The following is a 24,083-nucleotide window of genomic DNA, read 5'->3' as shown; positions in this document are numbered from 1 at the left end:
TAAAGCTTTTCAGCATCTTGCTTTTCTCCTAAGACTTTCACCTTTTCTAAATTAAGAGTTTCATTTATGGACCACAGTTTCTGTTGGTCTTCCTGAAGTAAAGTTATTCTGGCCTCCACCTCTATGAGCTTTGATAAAAGTGAACCCTTCTCTAACTTTAAAGCATTCCCCTCCTGTGCAAGAAGCTGCTTCTCTGATTTCAGACCCCTCAGCTCTTCTGACATTAGTTCAATTTCCTTTTTGGCTGATGTTAACAAATAAGTTAGCGACTACAGAAACAAAAGATGGAAAGAATGGAAACAAAATGAAATCAAGCAGACAAATGCAAGCCCAAATAACTTAATGTAACCTAAATCATTCAAGTTTAAACATTTTTTACAATAAATGTCACAGAAACTATCTGGATAACGGGGGAAAGAAACCAGATGAGCAGAGCCCGTGAAAGGATAATACAAAGTCGGTTTAGCTCTGCAAAATGCTGATATGGCTATTAGTTTATCTTTGAAACAACTTTTTAAATTACTCCTGATAGCTACCTTAAAAACAGTAGTTTGATTTTGACATCAGGGCATAAGATTCTTTCCTGCCATCCCAATTATCCAATAATTTTGTGGTAGAAAGGATGCACGGAAGACTCTTTAAAAATACAACCCAAAAGACTACAAAAAGTGAGTATATTTTAAACAAACAAAAAAAGCGGGGGGAGGGTAAGGGCAGTGGAGAAAAACACCACTGCAACATGTCAAACTGACTGCAGGACCTTACTAAAGGACAGTCACTGGCCTGAGACTGATTTAGTCTCAAAATTACATCTAGCTTATTAAAATTTGCTAGGCTTTGGTGACTAAATTAAATGGGTGTTTTAAAAATGTATTGGTTTTTAAAATAATTCGACCACAATGTCTATACCAGCGCTTTTCTGAACTTTCTGCAATGGTATAAATATTCTTTATCTGCACTGTCCAATATGGTCGCCACTAACCATACGTGTGGCTAGCGAGTACTTCAAGTGTGGTGAGTGTGACTAAGGAGCTAAATTTCTAATTTATTGAAATTTAAATTTAAATGGCCACACATGGCTAGTAGATACTATATTGAACAGGACAGCTATAGATCACTGGCTCTTAAAACTAGGGAACAAGGAGGCTTTGTGCGGTCCATGGACCTCCTGACATTTTTTTATAAAACTTGAGTGTATAAATAAACTTTCCTAGGTAAAATATCTTAAGGTTTCATCAGATTCTCAAAAGAGCCTGTTGTTGACAAACACTAAAATCCAAAGAAATCAAATAACCAGACAACTCTGGATGGGGGATCAACCCTGGCATTTTAGCCAAACGACCGTTGTAAAAAATACATTAATGAGACTTCATACAAGCTATTAGAATGCTGTGGTCTGGTCAGGCTGCAACAGTTTAAGGGAAATGCGAAATAACTGGAGTCCCCGCAATAAAGGGAACTGCAAAGACAAAAGGTCTGGAAATTACATCCAGTGTTAAATGGCTCAAAAAACTGAAGATGTTTCACAGGGAAAAGAGAAAGCCTTGATGGCCAGCATGCAGGAGAGAGAAAATATGGGCATCTTACGTATGACATGTTATGTCGTGGTCCACTTAATTCACAAGTTTTAAAAGGGATTTGTTTCAAACCCTATATATGCTCTTTTATATTTTCTTTCTACTAAACTCCCCTATAATTTCTCTGATACATTAAAAATAAAGACAAGTATTTACTTTTCTTTGAAAAACTTAAATAGTAGCAGGAAAAAGTTAAATAGTAGTAGGAAGGTCAAACTTCGTTAAGTTACCAGAGTCAAGAAAATATATTGGGGCACAGGTACCATCCTGACACCACAAAATGAAATGCAGTGTATCTAGTTCTACTCTATTTAATAAGAGGATGTTTCCTAACAACCCTTGAACCCAGCTTCCTCATCAGTGAGCTCATGGAGCCTTCCCGGGGACATACAAAAGCGCTCTCCAGAGTCCTCCCTTCTGAGTTTTCCTCTGAGAGTGTTTCTCCAACCAGGCTCCATCCCTGCCCACTCGCTTCACCTGGCCTCTGCCTTCGGCTTTTCTACGACATGTCTCTCCTAACCCCAGCGCAAACTGGCAGCAAGATGGCCAAGATTAGAAGAACGACAAAGAGTCTGTTACAAGCAGGCAGGCAGAGCTCAGGCAACATAACTCTGTGACAGCTGGCAACAAGCGGCAGAGCAGGTGATGGCTACATGGTCTGTTCAGGGGAAAGACCGTGCAGCCATCGCCATCCCTGAGGAGGACAGCAGCTGGTACAGAACACCTGAAGCCACAGGAAACGTGATTCAGCACCCTGTCACGCCCTCGGCAGGTTAACACGTGTAAAGGCCGACCGGGCTCATCCCATGTACTCTCTAAGCATCCTCCCGGCCCCGTGCAGAATTCCAGCCAACTACTGCAACCACGTAATTGTCTCCCATGACATACTTTGGCTTTGTCAGCTTGCTTTTTCAGTTCCACTATCTCCTGCAGCAAGTCACTGTTCTCCTTTTGTGCAGCCTTCAGACTCTCCCCTGTCTCCGACAGCATCTTCTGTAGGTTCTGCAGGTCTTCCTTATGCTTGGCCTGGGTCTCAGAACTGGCTTCTTCATACCTGGCTTTCAGATCTCGACACTGGTTGTGGCTCATTTCCATCTTCTTTTCCTGCAGAAACCCCAAGTGAAGGAATTAAGGCATCTAGCTGTATTTGTACCACCCCTCACCTTCCTTGCCAGTAATTAGTCCCCTTTATTCTTTCCTTACCAGGTCTGACAATTTGTTCAGCAGTTCTTCCTTTTCTTCCTCATGCTTTTTAGATGCTTCTTGCTGGCTCGCTTCGGCTTTGAGAGTTACTTCCCCAATGCTTCTCTGTAGAAAACTTACACTTTCATTAGCCTTTGTAAGTTTTAGCTGTAATTCTTCTACGTTTCTAGAACAAGTTTTGAGGGAAGGTGTCAGATTTTTCAAAAGAGTGCTTTCAATTCTAGAGTTATACTTAAAGATACTCTCAATGATAATTGTATTAATGACTGTAAATGTTATGAGTAATTAATAACATCTGAAATAAGCCACAACATGACTTGCCCTGAAGAATAATTTTAACAATTGTGATAGTAATACATTATTTAGAATAACAACTATCATAACTGTGAAAGTTTATTACTTTATGTCAATAGATCATTAAGGAAAAATGGGTAAAAACTAAACATACTGGAGGATTGAGTATTTAGAAAGTTTCAAAATGTTAGCAGACGAGGTTATCAAAAACTCATTCTAGTGCCACTTGAGAACAGAAGATACAAAAATGATGATAAATCATTTGAAGTTCTAGCTTAAGGATAACCATGTGGGCAAACAAAAATGTACAGAAACGTGGGACATCAACCTAGAGACGCTAGCAAAGGAATCCGCGAACAAAAGAGGAAAACTTGGGGGGGGGGTCTCTGGATTGCACACCTGAAAGACACCAATAGATATGGAACTTCTCGAAGGCACCGTACCACAGGCACCGGTGCAGCTGCACCCACCTCACAGCGAGTTTGACCAAAGCTGGTCAACCAAGGCCCGGTCGCCAATCACCTGCCAATGCTGAACTGTGCATGGGTGCATTGCTGAACACAAACAGAACCTTGCCAAGTATCAACACTTTCAGAATCAGAAGTCTAATGGTCCTAACGTGTCCTTGAAAAGTTTTTGCCTTCTAAAACATTCGATTTTTGTTTGGTAGCTACGAAAAGGGAAAAAATCGAAGCAATGGGAACCTCAGAACAAAGACGAGAGCAAAGGCAGCAGAAGCGTTAGCACTGAGGAAGGGCAATGGCGTGATCGAGAGCAGCGAGGGCTCCAGGCCCACACTGAAACCTCACGAAGCCTCAGTTTCTTTTTCTTTAAAATGGGAACAATAATACACTCACCTCACAGGATTATTACGAGAATTAGAAAATATACTCTATATAAAGTTGTTAGCGGTGCACAGCACATAGTAAGCTCTTCATAACTGTTACCTATCATTACGTTGAAATAGGTTAAAAACATTTTAACTGCCTGTACGAAATGTTATTGCCATTGGTAAACTGCTACCTTTTCTTTACAAGTCACCAAAATGTCTACAATATTGTATTCCTTAGAAGGTTAAATGGTTGTTCAAGGATACACTGAGGTAATAAGAGAAAGGAAGAGACAGGGAACTTTAAAACATACCATTCCGGAAGATTCTGGCTCCCCTCCCCCCAGGCCCCGCTTCAGGGCCTAACCTGAAGCAGGCGTCTCGTTAAACTCACGCATACCTTTCTTTCAGACGTAATTCATCATTCATTTTTGTCAGCTGAGAAGAATTATCTCCTGACATTCTCATTATTTCTGCAATGTCGTTTTCCAGTTTTTCTTTCGCCTTTATCAACTGCTCTTCTCTTTCATCCCTCTCTCTAAATTTTGCCTCCATATCTAAATATTTGTAGAAAAAAAATAGCACTGTTATGTTATAATCGACCAAAATTTACTGACTGCGTCTTGTATGCCGCGCCTTGCTCTGGGAATCTTCGCATAGCAATCCCTGCCCTCATGAAAATGACGTTCTAGCAAAGAAGAGAGACAATAAACAGGATGAATAAAGAAGAGAAATAGTAGCATAGATAGAGCTAAGAGGAAAAAAAATACAAGCAGAGAAAGGAGCTAGAAGGTGAGGGCTTGGGCAGAGCCTCTCTGCGGCAGTGACATCTGAGCACAGACCTGCAGGAAGTACGGGCGAGGGACTGCAGGCCAAGGATACTCGCAACCCGCTGGCCATGCGAGTAGCCCCCAGGAGGCCACTGTGGCCGAGTGGAAAGAACAAGGAAAAGTAGTACGAGAGGAAATCGGGGAAAAACGCAGCCTGACGACGGGACTTTTACTGAGTGAAACGGGAGCTGTCGGTTCTCCTGAGCCAAGAAGTGCCATGATCTGACCTGATGCTGAAGGATCGCTCTGGCTGCTGTGTCGAGAACAGACTAACGGGGACATGGGCAGAAGCAGGCGGACCAGGAGGTCAGCTGCTGTAATGAAGGTCGGCTTGGATCGGGGACAGCAATGGGGGCAGTGGGACGTGGTGGGTGCGGACTTATATGATAACAGGGCGGAGAGGATTTGCTGAAGGTTACAGACCTCGAATGAGTATTTTATCACGCCTCACCATAATGAGCGAAGAAGTCTTGGCTGAATACTAGATACGTCATTATGACACACGACGATTATCTCGAATCCTTGGAAGCCTACTAGTTTTAATGTTTAGCGACCAGAGACATCTTCTTACCTGTTAAATTTTCTCTCAACTTCTCCAATTCAGAAGACAGCGCATTAAATTGCTCCTCTTTTTGGTGTAATTTATTTACAGTTTCTATTTAGAATAAAGTAAAAAGTTTAATATATTTCATATTTAATAAGCCATCTAGAGCTTGGCTGTCCTACAACCAAACCAAATCATATGCTTGAGATTCGAGTCACAGGAACACTGAAGTCCCGTTATGAACGGAACCAGTGTATAACGAGCCTGAAGAAGCGAGCGTGGTCCCTCTCGCCTCCCCCAACCTGGAGGCCGGCAGGCCCCGGCACCCGTTCCCCAGTCAGCGCTCTCCTCCTGCTTCACACTCACAGGGCTAGTGACCGAAGCTTCGGACAGACAGACTCCTCCCAAGTACACTTGCACTGTAATATGGAACGAGCTTCCAGTGAAGAGGAGGAGAGACTAACGGGCGTTTGAGGCCTGGGGAAGCCAATGGCTTCGCTGCCACCGAGCGTGGCAGGAACTGCCAGGGCGGTGGGGCCGGGCTGCAGGCAGCGCGCACTCTGCGTGCTCTGCAGGCTGGCCAGGGTGAGAACGTGGCCATCTCCAAAGCGAGCTGCTCACACCAAGTTAGACATACCTTGCATACTTCTCTGAACAGAGACCGCCTCCTCTGAAGCACCAGCAAACTTCTCTTTCTAAAGAAAAAAATCAGATATTCAGAATAGGAAGCTTTCAAATTATAAAAACTAAAAGTTTCAACCAGTTATATATACAATGCTATCTACTTTTTGTTGTTGGTTCTGTTCCATTAAAACTAACTTATACTTAAAATCTGCAGTCATCAATTACTACCATATGCATATTGTGCATGTATACACACGAATGAGGTTGGCGCATGTGTGTGTACACGCCTGGGCACGCATATGTATCTGTGCACACGTGTGAGGATGCCTACTCACGGAAGCGCATGCAGGTGTGTGTACAAACGGTGCGAGATTCTCTTAGCTAGTTTCCCCGTAACCCTACGACTGTCCTTTCCCGTGACATGTGGGTATCACTGGCACTGCTCATGGGTATCAGCCTTGGCCGAGCTCAAGTTTTGAGACAGGAAGCAAGGTAGAAGGGAGAACAGTTGAGAAAAGGTTAGAAAAAAAGGTCTTACAACTTGAGATTAAGGAAAGAGGATATTTCGGAAGGAAAAGTAATTTTCTGATGTGGAATGAACTGAGTTGTAAGGAAGAATGCTTTGAATTTGCAAAGTCACACAGCACTGCGCCTGCTGGCAGAGGGCGCTGAAGGTCCAGCGTGGCTTGCTGACTTGCTGTCGCAAGGCAAGCAGAAGGCGCAGTGCAAGAGCACAGTGCTCACTGTATGTAAAACCATACACGTGCTGGGTGTGTAACTTGGGAGGTCCCTGTGAATAGTAAAACTAAGTAGTCAGTAACATGCCGAAGCAATGCATTACCGAGGCAAAGGACAGATTATTTTTTTAAAGTACAGTCATCTCCCCTTATTCGCAGTTTCGTCTTTGGTGGTTTCAGTGACCCACCGTCAACCGATGTCCGAAAATATTAAATTAGAAATTGCAGAAATAAACAATTCCTAAGTTTTAAACTGTGTGCTGTTCTGAGTAGTGATGAAATCCTGTACCGTCCCGCTCCACCCACCCGGATGTGAATCATCCTCTGTCCAGCATATCCACGCGGTACATATACCTGCCTGTTAGTCACCTGGTAGCCATCTTGGCTACCAGATCGACTACTGAGGTATCTTAGTGCTTGTGTTGAAGTAACTCTAATTTTACTTAAGAATGGCCCCAAAGCACAAGAGTAGTGATGCTGACAAATGAAGCCGTAAAGTACTTCCTTTAAGTGAAAAGGTAAAAGTTCTCAACTTGATAAAAAACAAAAGAAAAGTGTATGCTGAGGTTGCTGAGATGTACAGGGAGAATGAATCTTCTATCTGTGAAACTGATAAGAAGGAAACAGAAAATCATGCTAGTTTTGCTATTGCGCCTCAAGCTCCAAGTCACAGACAGCGCCTGCTAAGTGCTTAAAGATGGAGAAGGCCTTAACAGTGTGGGTGGAAGATGTGGACAGAAAACGTGTCTCAAGTGATGGCACGTTGAGCCTATGAAGACATCAGCAAGGGGTCCCCTGAAACGAGGGCTTACGTTCCCATGACTTTTATTTTGGCGTATTGTTATAAAGGTCTTATTTTATAATGAGTTATTGTTAATCTCTCGCCTCTGCTATAGGTATGTACGTGTAGGAAGAAAAAGTGTATAGTGTGTTCGGTACTTTCCAGGGCTTCAGGTATCCATGTGGGGTCTCAGAGCGTAACCCCACAGATAAGCGGGGACGACTGTAATGTCTATGTTTGGGTTTGATCTGATTCCCCTCAAGGTGTTTATCAGCCAATGACTAACACACTCAATTTAAATAAATTCTTTGAAAGAGAAAAGAAATAGGTGCAATACTTTTATGGAGGTTTTTGTTTTTAAACAGGAACAATTCAAATGGCCAGAAACCCCGAGATTCAGACTCCCGGCAGATACTCACCAAAGCCTGAAGTTCTCTTTCCAAAGCCTCTTTCACGTGACTGACTTCACCCAAGTGTTCCTGTAGGTTACTAAGCGTTAGCTCTCTTCCCTGCAGCTCTTTGGTAATGCTACTAACCTACCATAGTGTTACGTGGTACAGACGCAGATGACCAAAAACAGAAAACAAGAACAAAACAGAATGAGAAAGAAAAAAATAAAACATATGTAAAAACCCATGAGAAAAAAAAAAAAAAACGCAACCAAACACAACCGAAAGGACTAAAGACATGGGTAAGTTGTCCTTTTTTTTTTTTTAAACTCTAAGAAACCAATGACTTTTCAGTCAGTTCCAGATATGACTGTCTAACAGCTATTTTTAAATAGTCAAAATAGTGTTTTTCTATACCTCAATTTGGAATATCAGCATGATCTAAAGCAGAAAGTGCAGATGCTTACTTTCTAGATGAGTTAATTTAGACATTTCACTTTCTAGACTTTAAAAACTTTAAGATGGGAATGGCAGATACATATGGTCTGTGATATCATTTTCTGTATTTTTTGTATATGCCTATAGTACCTCAACATTTAAAATAAAAATAAACATTTAAAAATTCACTAGACAACATTCATTAGAAATGGGCTTTCATTAAATCTTGATGTAAAAAGCAGACCAACCATTAGCTACATATTCTCCACTAAATAATTCTTGTGTTTCGATTGGTGTTTCGGAACCAAATACGGAGATCTCATAGAATTTTCCTGTAGTTTGTCACCTCTCTCCATTTACCGTCACGACCCTTCCTTCTTTACCAACGGAGCAGCTTTTCCCACAAAAAGCTCAGAACATTCGGCATCGACACCAGTGCCACACTTAGTGGCAGGAGGACTGGGAAAGAGAATTCGCTCCTCGAGCGATCCTTAAACATGATGGTGCCATTCAACAAGGCCGGTTAGCAAGACATGGAGCTGGCGAATGTTTCATAGAATTTCCTAGGCCTTGACCAAAAGCAAACTTGCCCAATCTTTCCTCAAAAAGGCAGGAAATAGACTGTATTCTCTTTGTGGCATAGAAAAAAACTCCGAGACATAAATGGCGCTGCAAAGGGCTCTGGGCTCTTAACCTTGATTTTGCTGTGAATGTTACTTACCACAGTATGTTAACGTACAAGAGTCGAATAGCACTCAGAGTTCACGGTCTGTTTTACACATCACCTTACAGACAAGGCAATTATGTAGGTGGGAAAGGAGGAGATAATCTATGTTTCTGTATAACTCATTCATTCATTTACCTTAACACCGTCAATTTAGGGAGTTCTCTATTGTAAAAAGAGATTATAGACTGGAACCGAGTTTAAACAGGAGATCACGGAACAGCCCAGAGATAAATACACTATCCGGATAATAGGAAACCAAAATAAATTCTTAGTTGAGCCATTATTTTCTCTAATCTCCTCAGATGGAACCATATTCAAGACTCAGAAGATACTATGCTCAACTGGGAAATTCGTTAGCACCGAGCAAATTGTTCTAATTAAATCAGAAATTTGGAGAATGAGTTACACCTCAACTCAAAAATAACGTACGATGCAAAATAAGAACAACAAATGGAAAATAAAAAGATGGCGGATGTCAATACAAACCTTGCCACTCTCAGCATTCTTTTCGCTCTCTAAGTTTTTAATCTGTTTCTCAGCTGCCTCAAGCTGCTGCCTAAGCTTCTCGACTTCCGATTTACCTTCGGAACTGGCTTTCCGAAGTTCATCAAGAGCCAAGAGCTTCTCCTCGGTAGCCTTGAGCTGTGATGTAACATTATCAATAACCTTGGTTTGTTCACTGCATTTGGCCTGTAGGACCTCTAGCTCCTTTACCTTTAGTTCGGCTTCCTGTAATTTGTTTAAGGTGTCTTCCATTTCTACCAGATGCTGATCTTCTGCTCTGTCCAGCTTCGACTTGATGGCTTCCAGGCTGTTCTCCTTCTCTTTAATGAGCTTCATCAGCTTAGCCCGGACAGCTTCCAGCTCTTTAGCATGAGCGGACCGCTCGGAGTCCTGTTTGTTCTGCAGATTTTCTATCTCGTGCTGGTAGTCTAGTCTCATTTTCTCTATTTGTGTTTTTAGCTCGGCGAATCCTGCCGTCTCCGTCCCAACCCCCTTGCTGAAGGACACCTTCAGCTCCTCCATGGCCTGCTGGTGGGACGCGATGGCGGTCTCCAGCTTGGACTTCCACAGGGCTATCACGTCCGAGTTCTCCTTGTTGGCATGATCCAGTTTGCTTTTCAGGGACTCGTTCTCTTTGGAAAGTTTTTCCGAGGCAGCCTGAAGGGCCTTTATCTCCTTCTGATGCGCTTCTTCCCGGGCTTCAAAATGCTCCTTCAGAGAAGTGGTTTCTCTCTGGTGGTCAGTATGGCTGGCTTCTAACTTTTCTTGCAAAGAGCTTATCTCTTGCAAAAGGGAAAGTGACATATCGACATCCCCAGCAGGCTTACTGGCCTCTAGCCTTCTTCGCAGCTCAGCTACTTCCTGTACTCTCAGTGCTAGGTCTTTTTCTAGTTCCATTATACGAGACTTTTCTGACACCGTAGCCACCTGTTAACAGCAGGCCAAAGAAAAAGAGATCATTTAAATAATAAATCATTGATGATTTTCTTTAACCTTGAAGATCTTTAATAACCATCCCATCTCAAGGCAGCCAGCAGTCAAGCTACTGAGGATGCCCACATGTCAATCAACCTCTAACTGTAATAAAGGCTTAAGGCCGACTGGCAGCTCCAATTCAAAACTATCATCTTTGGCAAACTTCTACCATTTTGAGATGCTAAAGGAATCTAAAATTAATAATGAGTTTAACTCAGGATGTATAGAGGCTTATAGACCTGATAGATATGATTTTAAAGAACAGTACAGTAGCCATTAGCCATACGCGGCTACTGAGCACTTGAAATATGGCTCATCTGAAGCGACATGGGCTCTAAGTGTTAAATATACATCAGATTTTGAAGACGTAGGAAAAAAGAGAACATAAAATATCTGGTTAATTTTTATATCGATTACATAATAAAATGATATTTTGGATGTAATAAATAAAATGTATTAATTGTACCTGTTTCTTATCTATTAAAAAATGTTAATGTGGGTACCAGAAATTATTCAATTTTATATACATGTGGCTCATATTATACTTCTGTGGGATGGCGCTGGTACAAAAGGTGTAATATTACCCATCAAATGTTTCAGTGAATACCACATCGACTGCAGAATAAAAGCCTCAGCTGGACGATGATGAATTAATCTACTGACCTTTTTTTAAATTAAAAAAAAAATGATGACTCACCTGTAATTATGCAAACATCCTACACAGAGTCCTCCTTTTAGGTTTCATAATGCTGTCAGCATTTTGGTGTACACATCCTGCCCCCCTAACCCAGTGGTTCTCAGACTGACGTGCACACGTCACCCGGGACGTACCCTGGATGCAAGTCCCCAGTCCTTCGCATGCACTTTGATTCTACTTCAGCTCTGGAAGAGCACTTTTAAACAGACTCCCCGGGACTAAGAAAAACACTTTCATAACCTGTGTACTTTTATTCTTAGCAAATTATTTCCCTCTGCTACCTGTTCAGCAGTCAGTTTAGTACGCAAAATATGTGGAATAAAAATTAATTATCTGACTAACCTGGGAAACAGAAGGGAACACACCTGATACACACACACCAGTGAGCCCCAGACGGTGGGGTTGAGGCTCCTCCAGAACTGCAGGCTCCTACCCATCGCTGCCTTTACCAGAACAGAAAGTACCGGCAATGCTGCCTTCATCTCCTCTGCCCACCTACTGGCTGTGATATCGATAAAGACTAAAATGGCCACAGAAGAATTAAAAAAAAAGAGCCCTTGGGTCTCCAAAACTGCATAATCAAGTTGTTCACTATTTCAGGGATGACTACGATTGTGTTTCAGGAATACAGATGCTTCAGGTTAAAGATGTTAATTCATTTACATACTTTTTTCTGGGGGTGTTGGGGGGTAGTTCAAGAGTTCGTAACCGCAAATTAAGGTACAAAACATTAATAAACCCCATGCTACAAGGTCTATAACATAAATAAATCCAATAGGGCAATAGTTCTTAATTATTCACAATGAAACAATGAAACAAGAAAGGCCAGGTAAAAAAATAAGTGAAAATAATAACTCACGTGATTATATTTTATGTAACATTTCACAGAACTTCTATTTTTTATTTCCCAAAGTCTGCCCTGAGGTGAAACTATCTACATGTCTGCCTCTTCTATTAGTTTGAGGCCATAAAAGTCAGGTATCGTTTTTATTCTGAAGATACCACTTGTTATAGAAAAATGACACTTGAATCTGAAATACTTGAATAACCGATGCTGTGAAGGGTTGCCTTCTTATCCATAGTCCCCCTGCCCTGCCCCACCCCCAAAAAAGAGCATCAAACTTGTTTGCTGATAAAGCAATTTGGGAGAGGAATTCAGAAGTAAAAAATATATATATATCCTTACCTCAACAGCCAGTCACATTGACGAGCTCAATCTTATTATGATATGAGTCCCTAGTATTCCCCAGATCAAGTCTTTGGCTCTTGGGTAATGAAGAAAAGCACCCAACTGCCAGGATCTTAGTCTTACCAAATATGCAGAAGATATCTTTAGTTTTGAGGCCAACCGAGACCACTCTTTCTTTTTAAAAAATAAAAACTTATGATTTAGAGGAAAAAAAAAATCACTCAATCATCTAGATTTTTAGATCAGTCAGTGACTTCTAGACAGGAGAAATTTCTAAAAATTCTAATAATTCAAAAGAAAAAAGTCAAGATACCAAAATTTGATCAGAGGTAATTTTTGAAATTTTAAAGTTAAGCAACTGGGCAACTGAGCCCAGTTTTATGATTTAAAAAATACACACATACATATTTTCTTGATTTAAAAGATATATATACATACACACATTTTCTTATATGTAAATGAGTCGGAATACTTCTTACACCTTTCAGCACAAAACTATTTCCATAGCAGACAGACTCCATCCCATGGTGGTTAAGAGCGCAGACTCTGGGGCCAAATGGCCCAGGTACAAGTCCTGGCTCCACCTTACTATGTGCTGTGTGAATTCAAGCAAATTATTTAACTTCTCTGTGCCTCTGCCTCAGTGTCCTCATCTGTAGAATGGGGACAATATTACCACCTTCCTCCTGGGGTTGTGGTTAAGACTGAACAAGTTAATACTTGTAAAGTGCTTAGGACAGTGCCTGGCACAAAGTAGGCACTATGTGAGTGCTTCAATATACATAAACAGAAACATGACAAACGCAGTGAGCTGGGGGTGGTAAGAAGCCAATCTGTTCCCAGCACACTCTTCCCTCCTGACAATGAGATTTTAACCTCCCAGGTGATGGAAAGGAGGGAAATGCAAAGAAAGATCAAGTATCAAGAAAAAAAGATAACTGGGGTGAAAGTCCTTAACTCTTATTAAAAAGAACCAATGTTTCAATTCCCTTCCCCCAAGAGGCCCAGGAAGAAGGCAGTAACAGAGAGCTACAGTAAAACAACAATACAAAAAATTATCTAGAAAACCCACTAACTAGGAATATGAGAATAAGAGGACAATTGACTGCTTGTGGCAAACTGAAAAAATGTATTTCAAGGCATTAAACAAAGAACCTGAAATGTAGCTGTGGACAGCCGTGCAGTGTACACAGCTGTAGAGTTTCCGATCTTGATTTTGGTTGCGTTAACCGAAGGAACGAGTCTTTCCTTTTTACAAAAGATCTGATATAAAACTCCTGTGCCTACCCATCCTTCTAATAGAGCTCAACAGTATCGAGACCAAAGTCAGGTTGAACCACTGGGTCAAGGTTTAGGCCAACTGCAAGGCACGTCGCCCGAGGTGTCCACCATTCACATACACGAGTCTGCGTCATTAAATAGTGAAAACCATTACCCTAGTGTCTTCTAACTCCCTCTGGAGTTTGTCAGCTTTGGTCTTTTCAAAGAGCAGGCTCTGTTCAAGCTCCTTAATGCGGGCATGCTCCAGTTTGGTCTGCGTCTGTTAGTAAAAAGGAAGAGGAAGAGAACACAACAGTGCCACCATGACATGCCAGCACAAGAGGAGAGACAGCGGCATGCAGGCCGAGCCACCAGTACCTTCCGCCAAAGGGTCAACAAAAAGGGTAATGGAGGAGGGAAGAGGATGGACGTGAGATGAGGAGGTTGGGGGTGAGATGAACACTACGGCAAAAGGATGAGGGGGGCAGGGGCCATGAGCTAGTCTACTGAGAAAGAAAAAATGGAAAACACATGAGGCAGGATGAAAAGTGTCAGATGCATGCAGCCAAATGTAAGTTATATTGATAAGTGAAGTTTATCAGCACAAATTAGAATAGTTAATATTCCTCTAAACTACCATTTTCCCTCCTCCACACGACAGCTCTTTGACGTTACTGTGTATGTAACTGACTCAGTGACTTTAAAAAAGTAAGCTGACCCTCAACCCTCGCTATCACCTAAATATGAAAAGGTAACACCATAAATAAATCTTGTGAGTGTTTGATAAATCCATGGAGCAGATCATTGCACTCTGGCACATAATTCGATGTGAACAAGGGTCAAGTCGAAACCTAACGAAGGGAATCTAGAAACCAGATCTAAGGAAATGACCCACGGCCTTTGCTGCGATGAGTGAGAAGGGTCTGCGATTCTTAGCAACATTCTCACATCTGACAGGCAGGGAGCCAGCCGTGAAAGCTCTAATTTCCTACCAATAGTAAAGAAAAAAAAAGGAAATCGGATTTACAAAGAAAATCCTTTGTATTAATTATGCTCCACAGCCTCCACCCCTGAGGGTCAGAGCAGGGGAAAGTTTGGCCAGAACTGGGCTATTTTAATCCTAAGGTGGAGTAGGTCTTATCAGCTCAGAGGTAAGAAATGGTGACTCAACACAAAAGCACAAGTTTGAACTCCATGCAAGAAAAGCTGGTAAGAGCCTACCATGTTTCAAAACCTCTGAGATTCCCCATCAGCACTCACTCAGATGGAATCCGATGGAGACCCAGGTGACCCCTTTCTCACAGGTTCAAGTGCAGCCCACTCCCTCTCATACCCAAGAGGGTCGGCATGATCAAATGATGAAACCTACTGACAGAGCTGCTCCCAGCAGCTTCTAGTTATTCGTACTAACTTAAATATTTGCGGCTCTAGCTGGTCACATCTCTCAGTCTGGACCATTACGGGTAATGAAAAAAACAACAACAAACTCTAGATAAAGCAATTGGAAACAGTGTGGAGCTTAGTAGCAGGTGGAATGTTTTCTATTATAAGTGTCTTTCCTCATTCTGGTGGTACTCTGGGGATTTCAATGCATTCAAGAGGCCATTCTGCTCGTAAAACGGATATAAACCATCATGGAATATTTAAAAGGTGAACACAAAATTTGAAAAACACCACCTGTTTCAGTCCTTACACTCAACAAAAATAACATCGAAAACCTAATTGTCTGGATAGTCTCTTTGGTCCATGTGTGCCTCAGACGGAGTTGTTCGATTTACGTGCTTTCACAAGAAAAGGATCCACTCCAGACCTACGTAACGGGGATCGCAGCCTCAAGAACTGAAATCCAAAGCTAACGAGTAAAAGCAAAAGGCAGTAGAACCTTTCTCCTCCGGACACTGAGTTCAGTGTCCTGTGGGTGAAAGGTCATTACTTCCAGGTAAAAAGCAAACAGCCACTGAACGTGACCTCCTCCCCCTCTGAGACCACCCCGCTGGTGGGTGTGCACACAGACGAGGTGGGACTCTGCAGCCGCCTCTCAACAGCCGTCAGCGAGGGGACAGTGATCCACTTCCATGCCATGGTATGCAGTAAAAATGTGACACTGATCAGGACCATCCTTTAAAAATCACCTCTTTCTCAGAATAAGACAGTGTCCCGAGAGGACAGCACTGGGACAGGGACTGAGGGGGAAGCAAAGGCTCTGCGAGAAGCGCACGGAGAGGCAGGAGGGAGAGCCCATGCAGACTGACAGGACGCGAGGGGAGCCTGCTTGGGAAGGCAAGGGGAGACCCAGATCACTGAAGTAGCTTCACAAAAAGGAAACCTTCAGAACGGAGGCTGTTTTTAAAGTTCAGTCTTGAGCTGTCTTAGCTACCGGGAGGCGGTGGGAAGGAACTTTGTTTTAATTTTGTTCTTTCAGTTGGCTTCGCAGCTGGCAGGGTGCACGGAGAAGCCAGGCTTTCCAGACATTTTGGTAAAATTTGAATTGGATGTTTGATCTTACACAGGGGGAAGAAGGGGGGAAAAGCACCTATATGCCTAGTAGCACTGCTACCTGAAAAACTTCACTTTGAAAATAACAAATTTAAAACACACCTTCTCCTCACTGAAGAACGCTGGCCTCTAATTTCATTTCACAAACTAGGGAAAATACTGCAGCAACAAAACAAGTTTGAATTTCAAGTCAGCTGCAATAACAGGCACTGGCCAGCAGTGGGCGCTCACGCCAAAGGCAATGAGTGGGATGCACACGTTCCTCCTACTCTCAAGGGAATAAAATTAGACAACTTGGGAAAACTTCCTCTAGAATTTCTATAACTCCTTCATCTAATACATTTTATACTTCAGTCAGCTATCATCTCTTTTGGAATAATTCTATTAAAATTAGAAGACATTACGAATTAAGTGAAGAAGGCCAGGCCCCCAGACAAAAGTCTTTTTCTCCTTTTTGGCAAAATTCTTCAAAAAGCATACATATGCCTATGTATTAAACAAATGGATTTATAGAGCTTAGTCATTACATACAATTTCTTCAGGATACAGATGTAACTGCTTTGAAAGCCACATGCACATAAATATTAAGGTCAATGTCTCAAGGTCAGATTATGCAGTTAGTATTTGAGTATTATCAATAAGCATTTTAATCTGTAATCAATCTGTTAACAAGGGAAATATCCACACAGTTAAGTGCCCTCTTACATTCTCAGGATCTTCAGAAATCTGGCTCTTTTGCTATCAGTAAAAAAATAAAAAATTAAACAAAATAGAGATTCGACTAAAGTTTCAATATGTTAGGATTTCAAAATAACTTTGATTAATTTCAAGTTCATTCGCTGGACTGACTACACTTGCTCAGTGCTGATGCAAATATTTTAACTCACCCCTCCCCAAAATACCCTACCCTAGGCTATATTTCATATGAATTAGATGATGATGTGAAATTTCTAATGAGATTTTGGGGTGTTTTTAAATGAATGAAAATAAAACAAAAGTCAGCTAAAGGAATGTGACTGTATAGGAAATGGGTGAAAAAGATATCTATTAAATTATTAATAATCCACTAAATCCTGGGCCTTATTAAACTAGAACTCAGAAAACATTTTTCTTACTCTTTGTTGATTGTAAAGATACATTTATTTCCAAAGGAATTAGATTCCCCATTTGGACCAGGGCCCATGAAATTTAAATGTGGTGTGGTCAACAGACTAAAACTTAGTGGTAGCAAAAATGTGTATTCTGACAACAGCACAGACAAGTACGATTTTTACTAAAAGTACAGATTAAAGTACCAGAAATCTGCAAATTTTGAAAAATTTAATAATTTACATTTGTCATATATCTAGCAGTGGTTTGAAAACCATTTAATTGTGGTGTCTCATTTAAAAACTAGTATGAATAACTGTTAAGAGATGAGAAACTTGATGGTAAAGAGAAATCTCTATGAATTTAAAATATGCCATGGAAGTAAAAGAAGTTAAAATATAAAATGCTCTTGTTTTTCTTTTTTCTGGTAATTACTTTTTGAAAAAAATCAACTACTAGAGCATATATTTATTCCTTTTACAGGGTTATAAAAGATTTATCCCGCTCCACTGAAAAGCAAAAAGCTTTGTTTTGGACTATTATGAAGAAAAAAATGTTCCTTTAATGCCATTTCCGATCATTGGAGGAACATTTTCAGTCTTGCTTAGGACACACTGCCAGGTTTATGACTTAATTAACTCCAATTCAGGGTCTGAATTTTGAGGCACAAGAAAATAGTGAGAATTTTACTGGGCCATAGTCTCACAAGCTCCATCACCTTGGCTGGAAGCCACGCCCACAGCCTGGCCAGGGACGGGGCTTCTGCCATTCCCTCTGCTGCTTGTCCTGACCACACGTATCAGCTGGCACAGTGATTTCATCCACATTTCTGAACACTGGTACTCATAAAAGCTTGAGAGAGCTGGAGGGGTTTTACCTCAAGATCGCCTTTAGTAATTGATTCTTCCTCAACCCGGAACTGAAGGTCCTCGACCTTCCTGTGAAACAAAATCAAAACAAGGCACTAAGTAAGTAATATAGATAGATGGATATACTCGATACCCTGGTGAATTTAGCAGGGGATGGTGGAAAGAAATGCCTTAGAGAGACAGAAAATAAATGCGTCTTTAGTCCTCTGGTTTACAGACCTAAGAGCTCTTCTCTATTTAAGAAACTCCAAAGTTTTATCTAAGTACAGATTCCAGAAGGCCTGAGTTAAGAGCCAAGAAAAATAGGCTGGTTCCCTTGGTCATGGCCACCAGAATGGGTCTAATCCAGACAAGATCAGCCTAAAGGGAAAAGGTCTCATCATCACAGAAATAGGTTTGAGAAGGCAAGTCTGAAATTTCTCCTTTTCGATAACAGACCATAGGAGAAAGGGGAACAGAAAACAATCTCTCTTTACACTACTACCCCACGTCAGCTACGTCAGGGCGAGGTGAGCAAACCACCCATGCAGAGAGCCCTGGGCAATACTAGCACCTGTTTCAAGACTGGGAGAATAAGGCTGTGAACGCTTTGGGGGAGAAGCAATCAAGAATACTACTTGTGTCTTCTAAAATGCACATTTTTTCACATTTTAAAATCTGTGATATTGGGTGTGGGTTTCAATCAATGCCATCAAAAAGTCAATGAAATATGTCATCCTGAGGATTTAGATAATCCGGCTAACATCCACATTTGAATCTTTTCAAAACCGGGTGTAAGAGAACAAAGAAAAGGGGGACAAAGTTCATAACCTACATGCAAAAAAAAAAAAAAAAAATCTTTCAAACTCACCAGCATTTCTGACAAAATTAAGAATAAAAAATTAAAGGCCTCACGCCGCCGCAGAGCTGGCAGGATGCCGCTCCTGCCTGGTGGTCGGCAGAGCCAGAGTGGTTGAAGCACAGAAGCAAATGGCTCCAGCGCATCAGCATTCGGAAGGGCCTAGAAAGATCTGTCACTCTCCCTCGTTCACCTGTAGCTGTATTTAGGACTTGAGGAGAACTCCCCACGCACAGTGCTTCTCTCTCCAGCGAGAAGGCAGTCTCCTTGGTAAGAGACTATTGTACTTCCAGTGTGTCCCCTGACCACGGCACTGCTTCTGACATTCCTGAGTGCGGTCACACTAGATTGCTGGTGAATTCAGCCGTGGCCATCAGAAATGACAGAAGGTGGCATTAAATGCAACAGAGGACAAACATCTCATGACCAGAGATGTTCGAATGGTTTCCACGAACACATTTTTTCCAGAGATCTTGTTAGTTCACAGACTGGAAAAACCTTTTTATAAGACCCAAACTTGCTTTCTCTGTCTCGCACAATTCAGCAGCTGACTTCGCCCTGACCTGGATAATGCTCTCATTGCTTCCCATGAGAGTTTTCCTAAGAAGGTATTGAGTTTCTCAAGGATAGGGACCTTCTATCACCTACCATACGTACTACTATTTCATTAGCCATGGAAGGTGTTTCATAAATACCAGGTAACTTGGTAAGGCTGCAGGCAGAAGCAGGGTTTGAGTCAGTGAATCTACAACACTTAGATTATCTTCAAGAGCAGAGGTTCCCACTCTCTGGCACCAGCCTGTGGCCTGTTAGGAACCAGGGTACATGGCAGGAGGTGAGCGGCAGGCGAGCGAAGCTTCATCTGTGTTTGCAGCCACTCCCCAGCGCCGGCATCACTGCCTCAGCTCTGCCTCAGATCATGAGGCATTAGATGCTCATAGGAGCACCGGTCCCTGGTGCCACAGAAGCTGGGGACCGCTGCTCAAGAGGATGTTTCATATGGCAGACACTCAATAAATAGTCATTAGGTTCATCAGGCCATGTCTAGATGACTCCGACCTTCTCAAAAATAAAGTCAAATAAAGGAAACTCTCTCTGCGCAGTAGGAAGACCTCGATTTCCGCGGCAGGCACGGGGTCACTCCTTTGGTTCTGAGGGCGGACGCCTCAAGGCTGTTTATGGGAAAGGCCACGCCTGCACCCCGATGGCTGAGGATCACCTTTTCTCCTCTTCGAGTTGGTTGAGAAGCTCCACCTTCTCCCTGTCGGCAGCTTCCACCATTGTTCGCAGCTGATCCATCTTGGCCTCCAGTTCCAGGACGTGCTGGGGAAGGCAAGGCTGTGAGTATGTGGCCCCTGTCTGACCCGATAGCCCCAGGCATGCCTCCAGAGAGCTATGGCTAAGTGGTACCACCACGGGCTGGCATCACTCTAAAACCTTTTCACGTTAAAATATGTTCTAGGATCTTTAATAGGTTATTCTCGACAGAATTCCTGGAAGCTACATGATAAAAGCCACACCATTAAAGCAATAGAGGGCAGGGCAGTGTTAAAACAACTCTCATCTTTTTGGAAGCTGAAACTCATACAAAGGATAATCTACAAATCACAAATTGTAATCCCGAGTAAAGTCCTAATAAACAAGCTCGCCAAACACAGACAGGCTTAAAGACCTGGACGTAAGGACCACAAGGCCAAGGGAGACTCAAGAAGAACAAAAGTCCATCTTTCTGATGATGCCAACTGGTATTCCAGATCACAGCTCTCAAACGAGCCCAGCAAAGACATTAATACTCATTCCGTCCCTCATAGCGCCCCCAAGACTAGTTCCCCGTCTCCTACCACCAGGCACGCGGTTCGGCCTCCTCCCTCAATTCACAGCCCGTCGCCACCTCCACAACAAGGTCAGCTTAGAACCCGTCACCACCTGCGCAGCAAGGTCAGTGCCAGACTTCACCTGGTCGTGTCCATCCCGGGCCAGAGCTAGCTCCTGCTCTATTTCCCCCACGTGGCTCGTGGCCTTGGCCACCTCCGCCCTCTCTAGATCCCGTTCAGCCAGCAGCTGCTCAATGTGCTGCTGCTTCTCCTTCAGGGCCTCCTGGAGGGCAGTGGTGCCGGAGATCTTCCTGGCGTAACGGGAGGAGGTTTCGGTCAACTGCAAAGGAAAGTTAAAGACGTGAAGGGCGACGATGCCATGAGGGATGGGAGGAGGGAGCGAGGCAAAGCAAAAGCAAAGCACTGCCCCCGCTCCCAGGCTCGCCAATCGGCAGGAAAGGCTTTTCATCAAGAAAACAGGGCAGCAAGAGCCTCCTGAATGTAAATTTCACAGAGAACACATCAATGTAAAGAGGTCATGGAACAATCAGGAGGGTGTTTAGGAGAATTAGTGGCTCAAATCACAGGTACCCTGAGGTCAGTTGACAAGACCTTGCAGGAATCTAGAAAATCCCACAGAAGCCATTTAACTCCATTCCAGCCCCAGCTTCATTAACAGCTATCTTCTGGTTTTGACATTTTGGCCAATCTTTTGATCTTCTGACTTGAGGCTGAGACTTTTCAAACTTCTAAAGCTTCTAAATACCATTAAATAACCAAGAGGTCACCCTTGGAGTCATGAACTTTCATTCAATTGATTGAACAGCTAGCTGAATCTTTGTCAGGATTTTCTTCATCTTTCTTTCAAGATGTAAGGCAGGGGCGATCTCACCCAGGAATCCAGCCTTGAGGACCTGAGGCCCCAGCTCCAGAGAGATTGATAAAGATTAAGAAGAAAACTGTGTCTGCCTTCAGAAGTGTGTGGGAGTGAGTGGGTGACTGTGCCTATGTCTGGGTAAGTGCGCACACAAGCGACAAAGAAGGAAAAGGACGTGGGAGACAAAAGAGAAGAGAAAGAGAACTTACGCAGAAAGAGAAGTAGTGGAAGGAGGCGGGAGGGAGGCAGGAGGGAAGCGGGAGGACGAAGGGTGACGGAGAGCGAGCCTGGCGGGCTGAGGGGTGGTGCGAGAACGAGTTTCAATTCTGTCATCTGCTGCCCTCTGCCGTCTCGCACACCCAATTCCTCCATCGTGAGGAATCACAGTCACGCAGGACCACAGAGAACATGTTACCGGCTAACTGGGCAGGCTGCGTAACGGTCTTCCAGGCTAGGCTTCAGAGGCTGCTGGTCGAGAAAAGGCCTCATCCCCTGCCAAGTGTCTGTCCAAGGCCATTTCCTTAGCGATTGCTGGCTCTGGGTCAAGGCGGCCTTGACTGCATCCTCTGTGATTGAAGCCGCATTTGTCGCTTCGTCGGTCCATCTGAGCTCTGGTCTAGGATGCTGACTGTGGGTGAGAGTCTGTCATCGATTAATAGTTAGGCAATCTGATAACTATGAAGGGAAAGGAATCCAATCAAACCGAAATTGTCCTTGCGGTTTCTATTTAGTAAAATTTCTTGAGTTTCTTAAACATACTGGGGAGGTGGGGACTTCCCGTTCCTTCTTTTCCCATCTGGGAATGAAGCCTTCCAATTTCATGACATGGATGGTTAAATTATACTTTCTCATAACAACATTTCTTCCTGAATATGCTAAATCTGAGGTTCCCAAACCCTGTGCAGAGGTACCCCAGGGTGCACTCAAAGGGCACCGTGAAATATTTTTAAATTTGAAGAGAAACACAGTGACACCTGTTGGATACCATGCAAACTACCAGTCTGAGGCAGGCTAGTTTCGACAGGCTTTGGCTAGAAATAAATGATCAAGATTTATTCAAGGGTCTTAGGGTTTGCAACCTAAGAAACACACCGAGGCTATACCCAGAGTGTTTTGAAGAAGAAAGAAAAGCTAAGAGTTTTTATAGTAACAAGCATATTCTTGAGAAGAACCCTGGACTGGTCCGAGATGATGATCCTCCAGGTAGCTGGTGGTCTGGGTAATGGACGTCAGGCAGTTGGGACGCGTGAACATTCTGTGTCCTTCAGGAGTTATTAGAGGGTTATCTACAGGTGTTACACATATACGTATGTATCTCTCCAGGCACAACTAGAAATTTCAAAAGTTTCAGTTTCCTGGCTCATTACAAAGAGAACAGATTCACTTCCTCGGGCTTCGGCCTATGTGCCTTTATTAATTCAGCAGCTTGATGACGGCAACTCCATTTTATTTCTTCGCTCTTCAGATGGCCATACACTCCTTTCAGTAACGTCGTGTCTCTCCAAAGCCAGCCTGTGGCTACTGCCATGACAAAAAGCAGGTACTGTGCAAAACTCAGTGCAGCACAGGACACGAGGCGGCGGTGTTCCACGAGATTCCAGGGTTGGCAGAGGCCCACTGTAGCATACAACCTAACGGTGATTAGTTATAAGGACGAATTGAAAATATTAGTTTTCTTTTAATTAGTAGGTATCACTGTTTTTGAATAGCTACCTAAATTGTTAGGACATAGATATTTTGTTTTTTGAACCTAATTACTTAGTAAACAGAACCGTGGGCTATTTTTCCTTTGGCCTGGAAGCGCCGTGAAAAAGTAAGAGACACTCAGAGGTGCCGTGAATGCCCGGCCCTCGGTGCTCAACACTTTCAGACCGTTTTGCATGGAAGAACCTTTGGACTTTTTTCTACATGTGTGATTAGGATCACATTGCCGAGATATGTCTCTAGGAAATCACACTTTCAATTATTCTACATTCTTGGCATATTCTTTTACAGTGATTTTTGACTTAGAAACAACAGCCACCCTAAAGATATTTAAAAATAAGCTCTTTTACACGGCAGGGTGACTCCTTTCTCCTCTGTCAGTGTCCTTCACGGAACGAGGTGAGCTGAGAGGACTCAGAAGTGGCCTGAAAAGGAGACTGTGGGGAGCAGGGAGAGCTTATTATTTTTCAAAGAAATGGACACTTATAATTACAACGTGATAAAAATGACACTTCTGCGCAACTGTCCGGGCTTGGCGGAGCAGACCAGCTGCCCCGTTAGCGTGCGGGCCCACTCGGACAAGGCTTTGTCCAGACGGAGGGGTGTCTTCGCCTCCGTTTCGTTGTTCTTGGCAAGCTTTTTCATCAAGTCCATTTGTAATTTTTCTGTTGAGGATACAGACTTCCTTTTCACATGCTAAGAGAGTCCAAGCAGGTTTTCATTTTCCCTGAACACAGAGGAGGAAAGGCCAGCTGGCTGCGGGGTGCACGACCCCCACTTTCCGAACAGAGCCCTCCT

The 24,083-nt window shown here is 42.9% G+C and overlaps 1 protein-coding gene across 13 annotated transcripts in view; it reads right to left on the bottom strand.

The window, feature by feature from the left end:
* Positions 1-24,083, bottom strand: part of CLIP1 (CAP-Gly domain containing linker protein 1) — a 104,798-nt gene that overhangs the window by 34,146 nt on the left and 46,569 nt on the right. For 5 of the 13 annotated variants that reach the window (XM_025045472.1, XM_025045467.1, XM_025045466.1 and 2 more), the window contains 12 exons: positions 20,817-21,044; positions 20,110-20,213; positions 18,061-18,121; positions 16,800-16,832; positions 13,774-13,878; positions 9,460-10,404; positions 7,839-7,955; positions 5,915-5,972; positions 5,305-5,388; positions 4,304-4,460; positions 2,781-2,946; positions 2,466-2,681 (listed from right to left, as the gene is read on the bottom strand). In XM_025045472.1, coding sequence (XP_024901240.1) covers positions 2,466-2,681; positions 2,781-2,946; positions 4,304-4,460; positions 5,305-5,388; positions 5,915-5,972; positions 7,839-7,955; positions 9,460-10,404; positions 13,774-13,878; positions 16,800-16,832; positions 18,061-18,121; positions 20,110-20,213; positions 20,817-21,044 — 2,274 coding nt within the window. The remainder of the gene's footprint in view (positions 1-2,465; positions 2,682-2,780; positions 2,947-4,303; positions 4,461-5,304; positions 5,389-5,914; positions 5,973-7,838; positions 7,956-9,459; positions 10,405-13,773; positions 13,879-16,799; positions 16,833-18,060; positions 18,122-20,109; positions 20,214-20,816; positions 21,045-24,083) is intronic. The other 8 variants (XM_025045469.1, XM_015587944.2, XM_025045471.1 and 5 more) reach the window with 6 other exon arrangements.

Source organism: Pteropus alecto, unplaced genomic scaffold (assembly GCF_000325575.1).
Source record: "Pteropus alecto unplaced genomic scaffold, ASM32557v1 scaffold213, whole genome shotgun sequence".
Classification (NCBI taxonomy): domain Eukaryota; kingdom Metazoa; phylum Chordata; class Mammalia; order Chiroptera; family Pteropodidae; genus Pteropus; species Pteropus alecto.
Note: the sequence above shows the minus strand (reverse complement) of the source record. Positions and strands in the feature narration are given on the sequence as shown.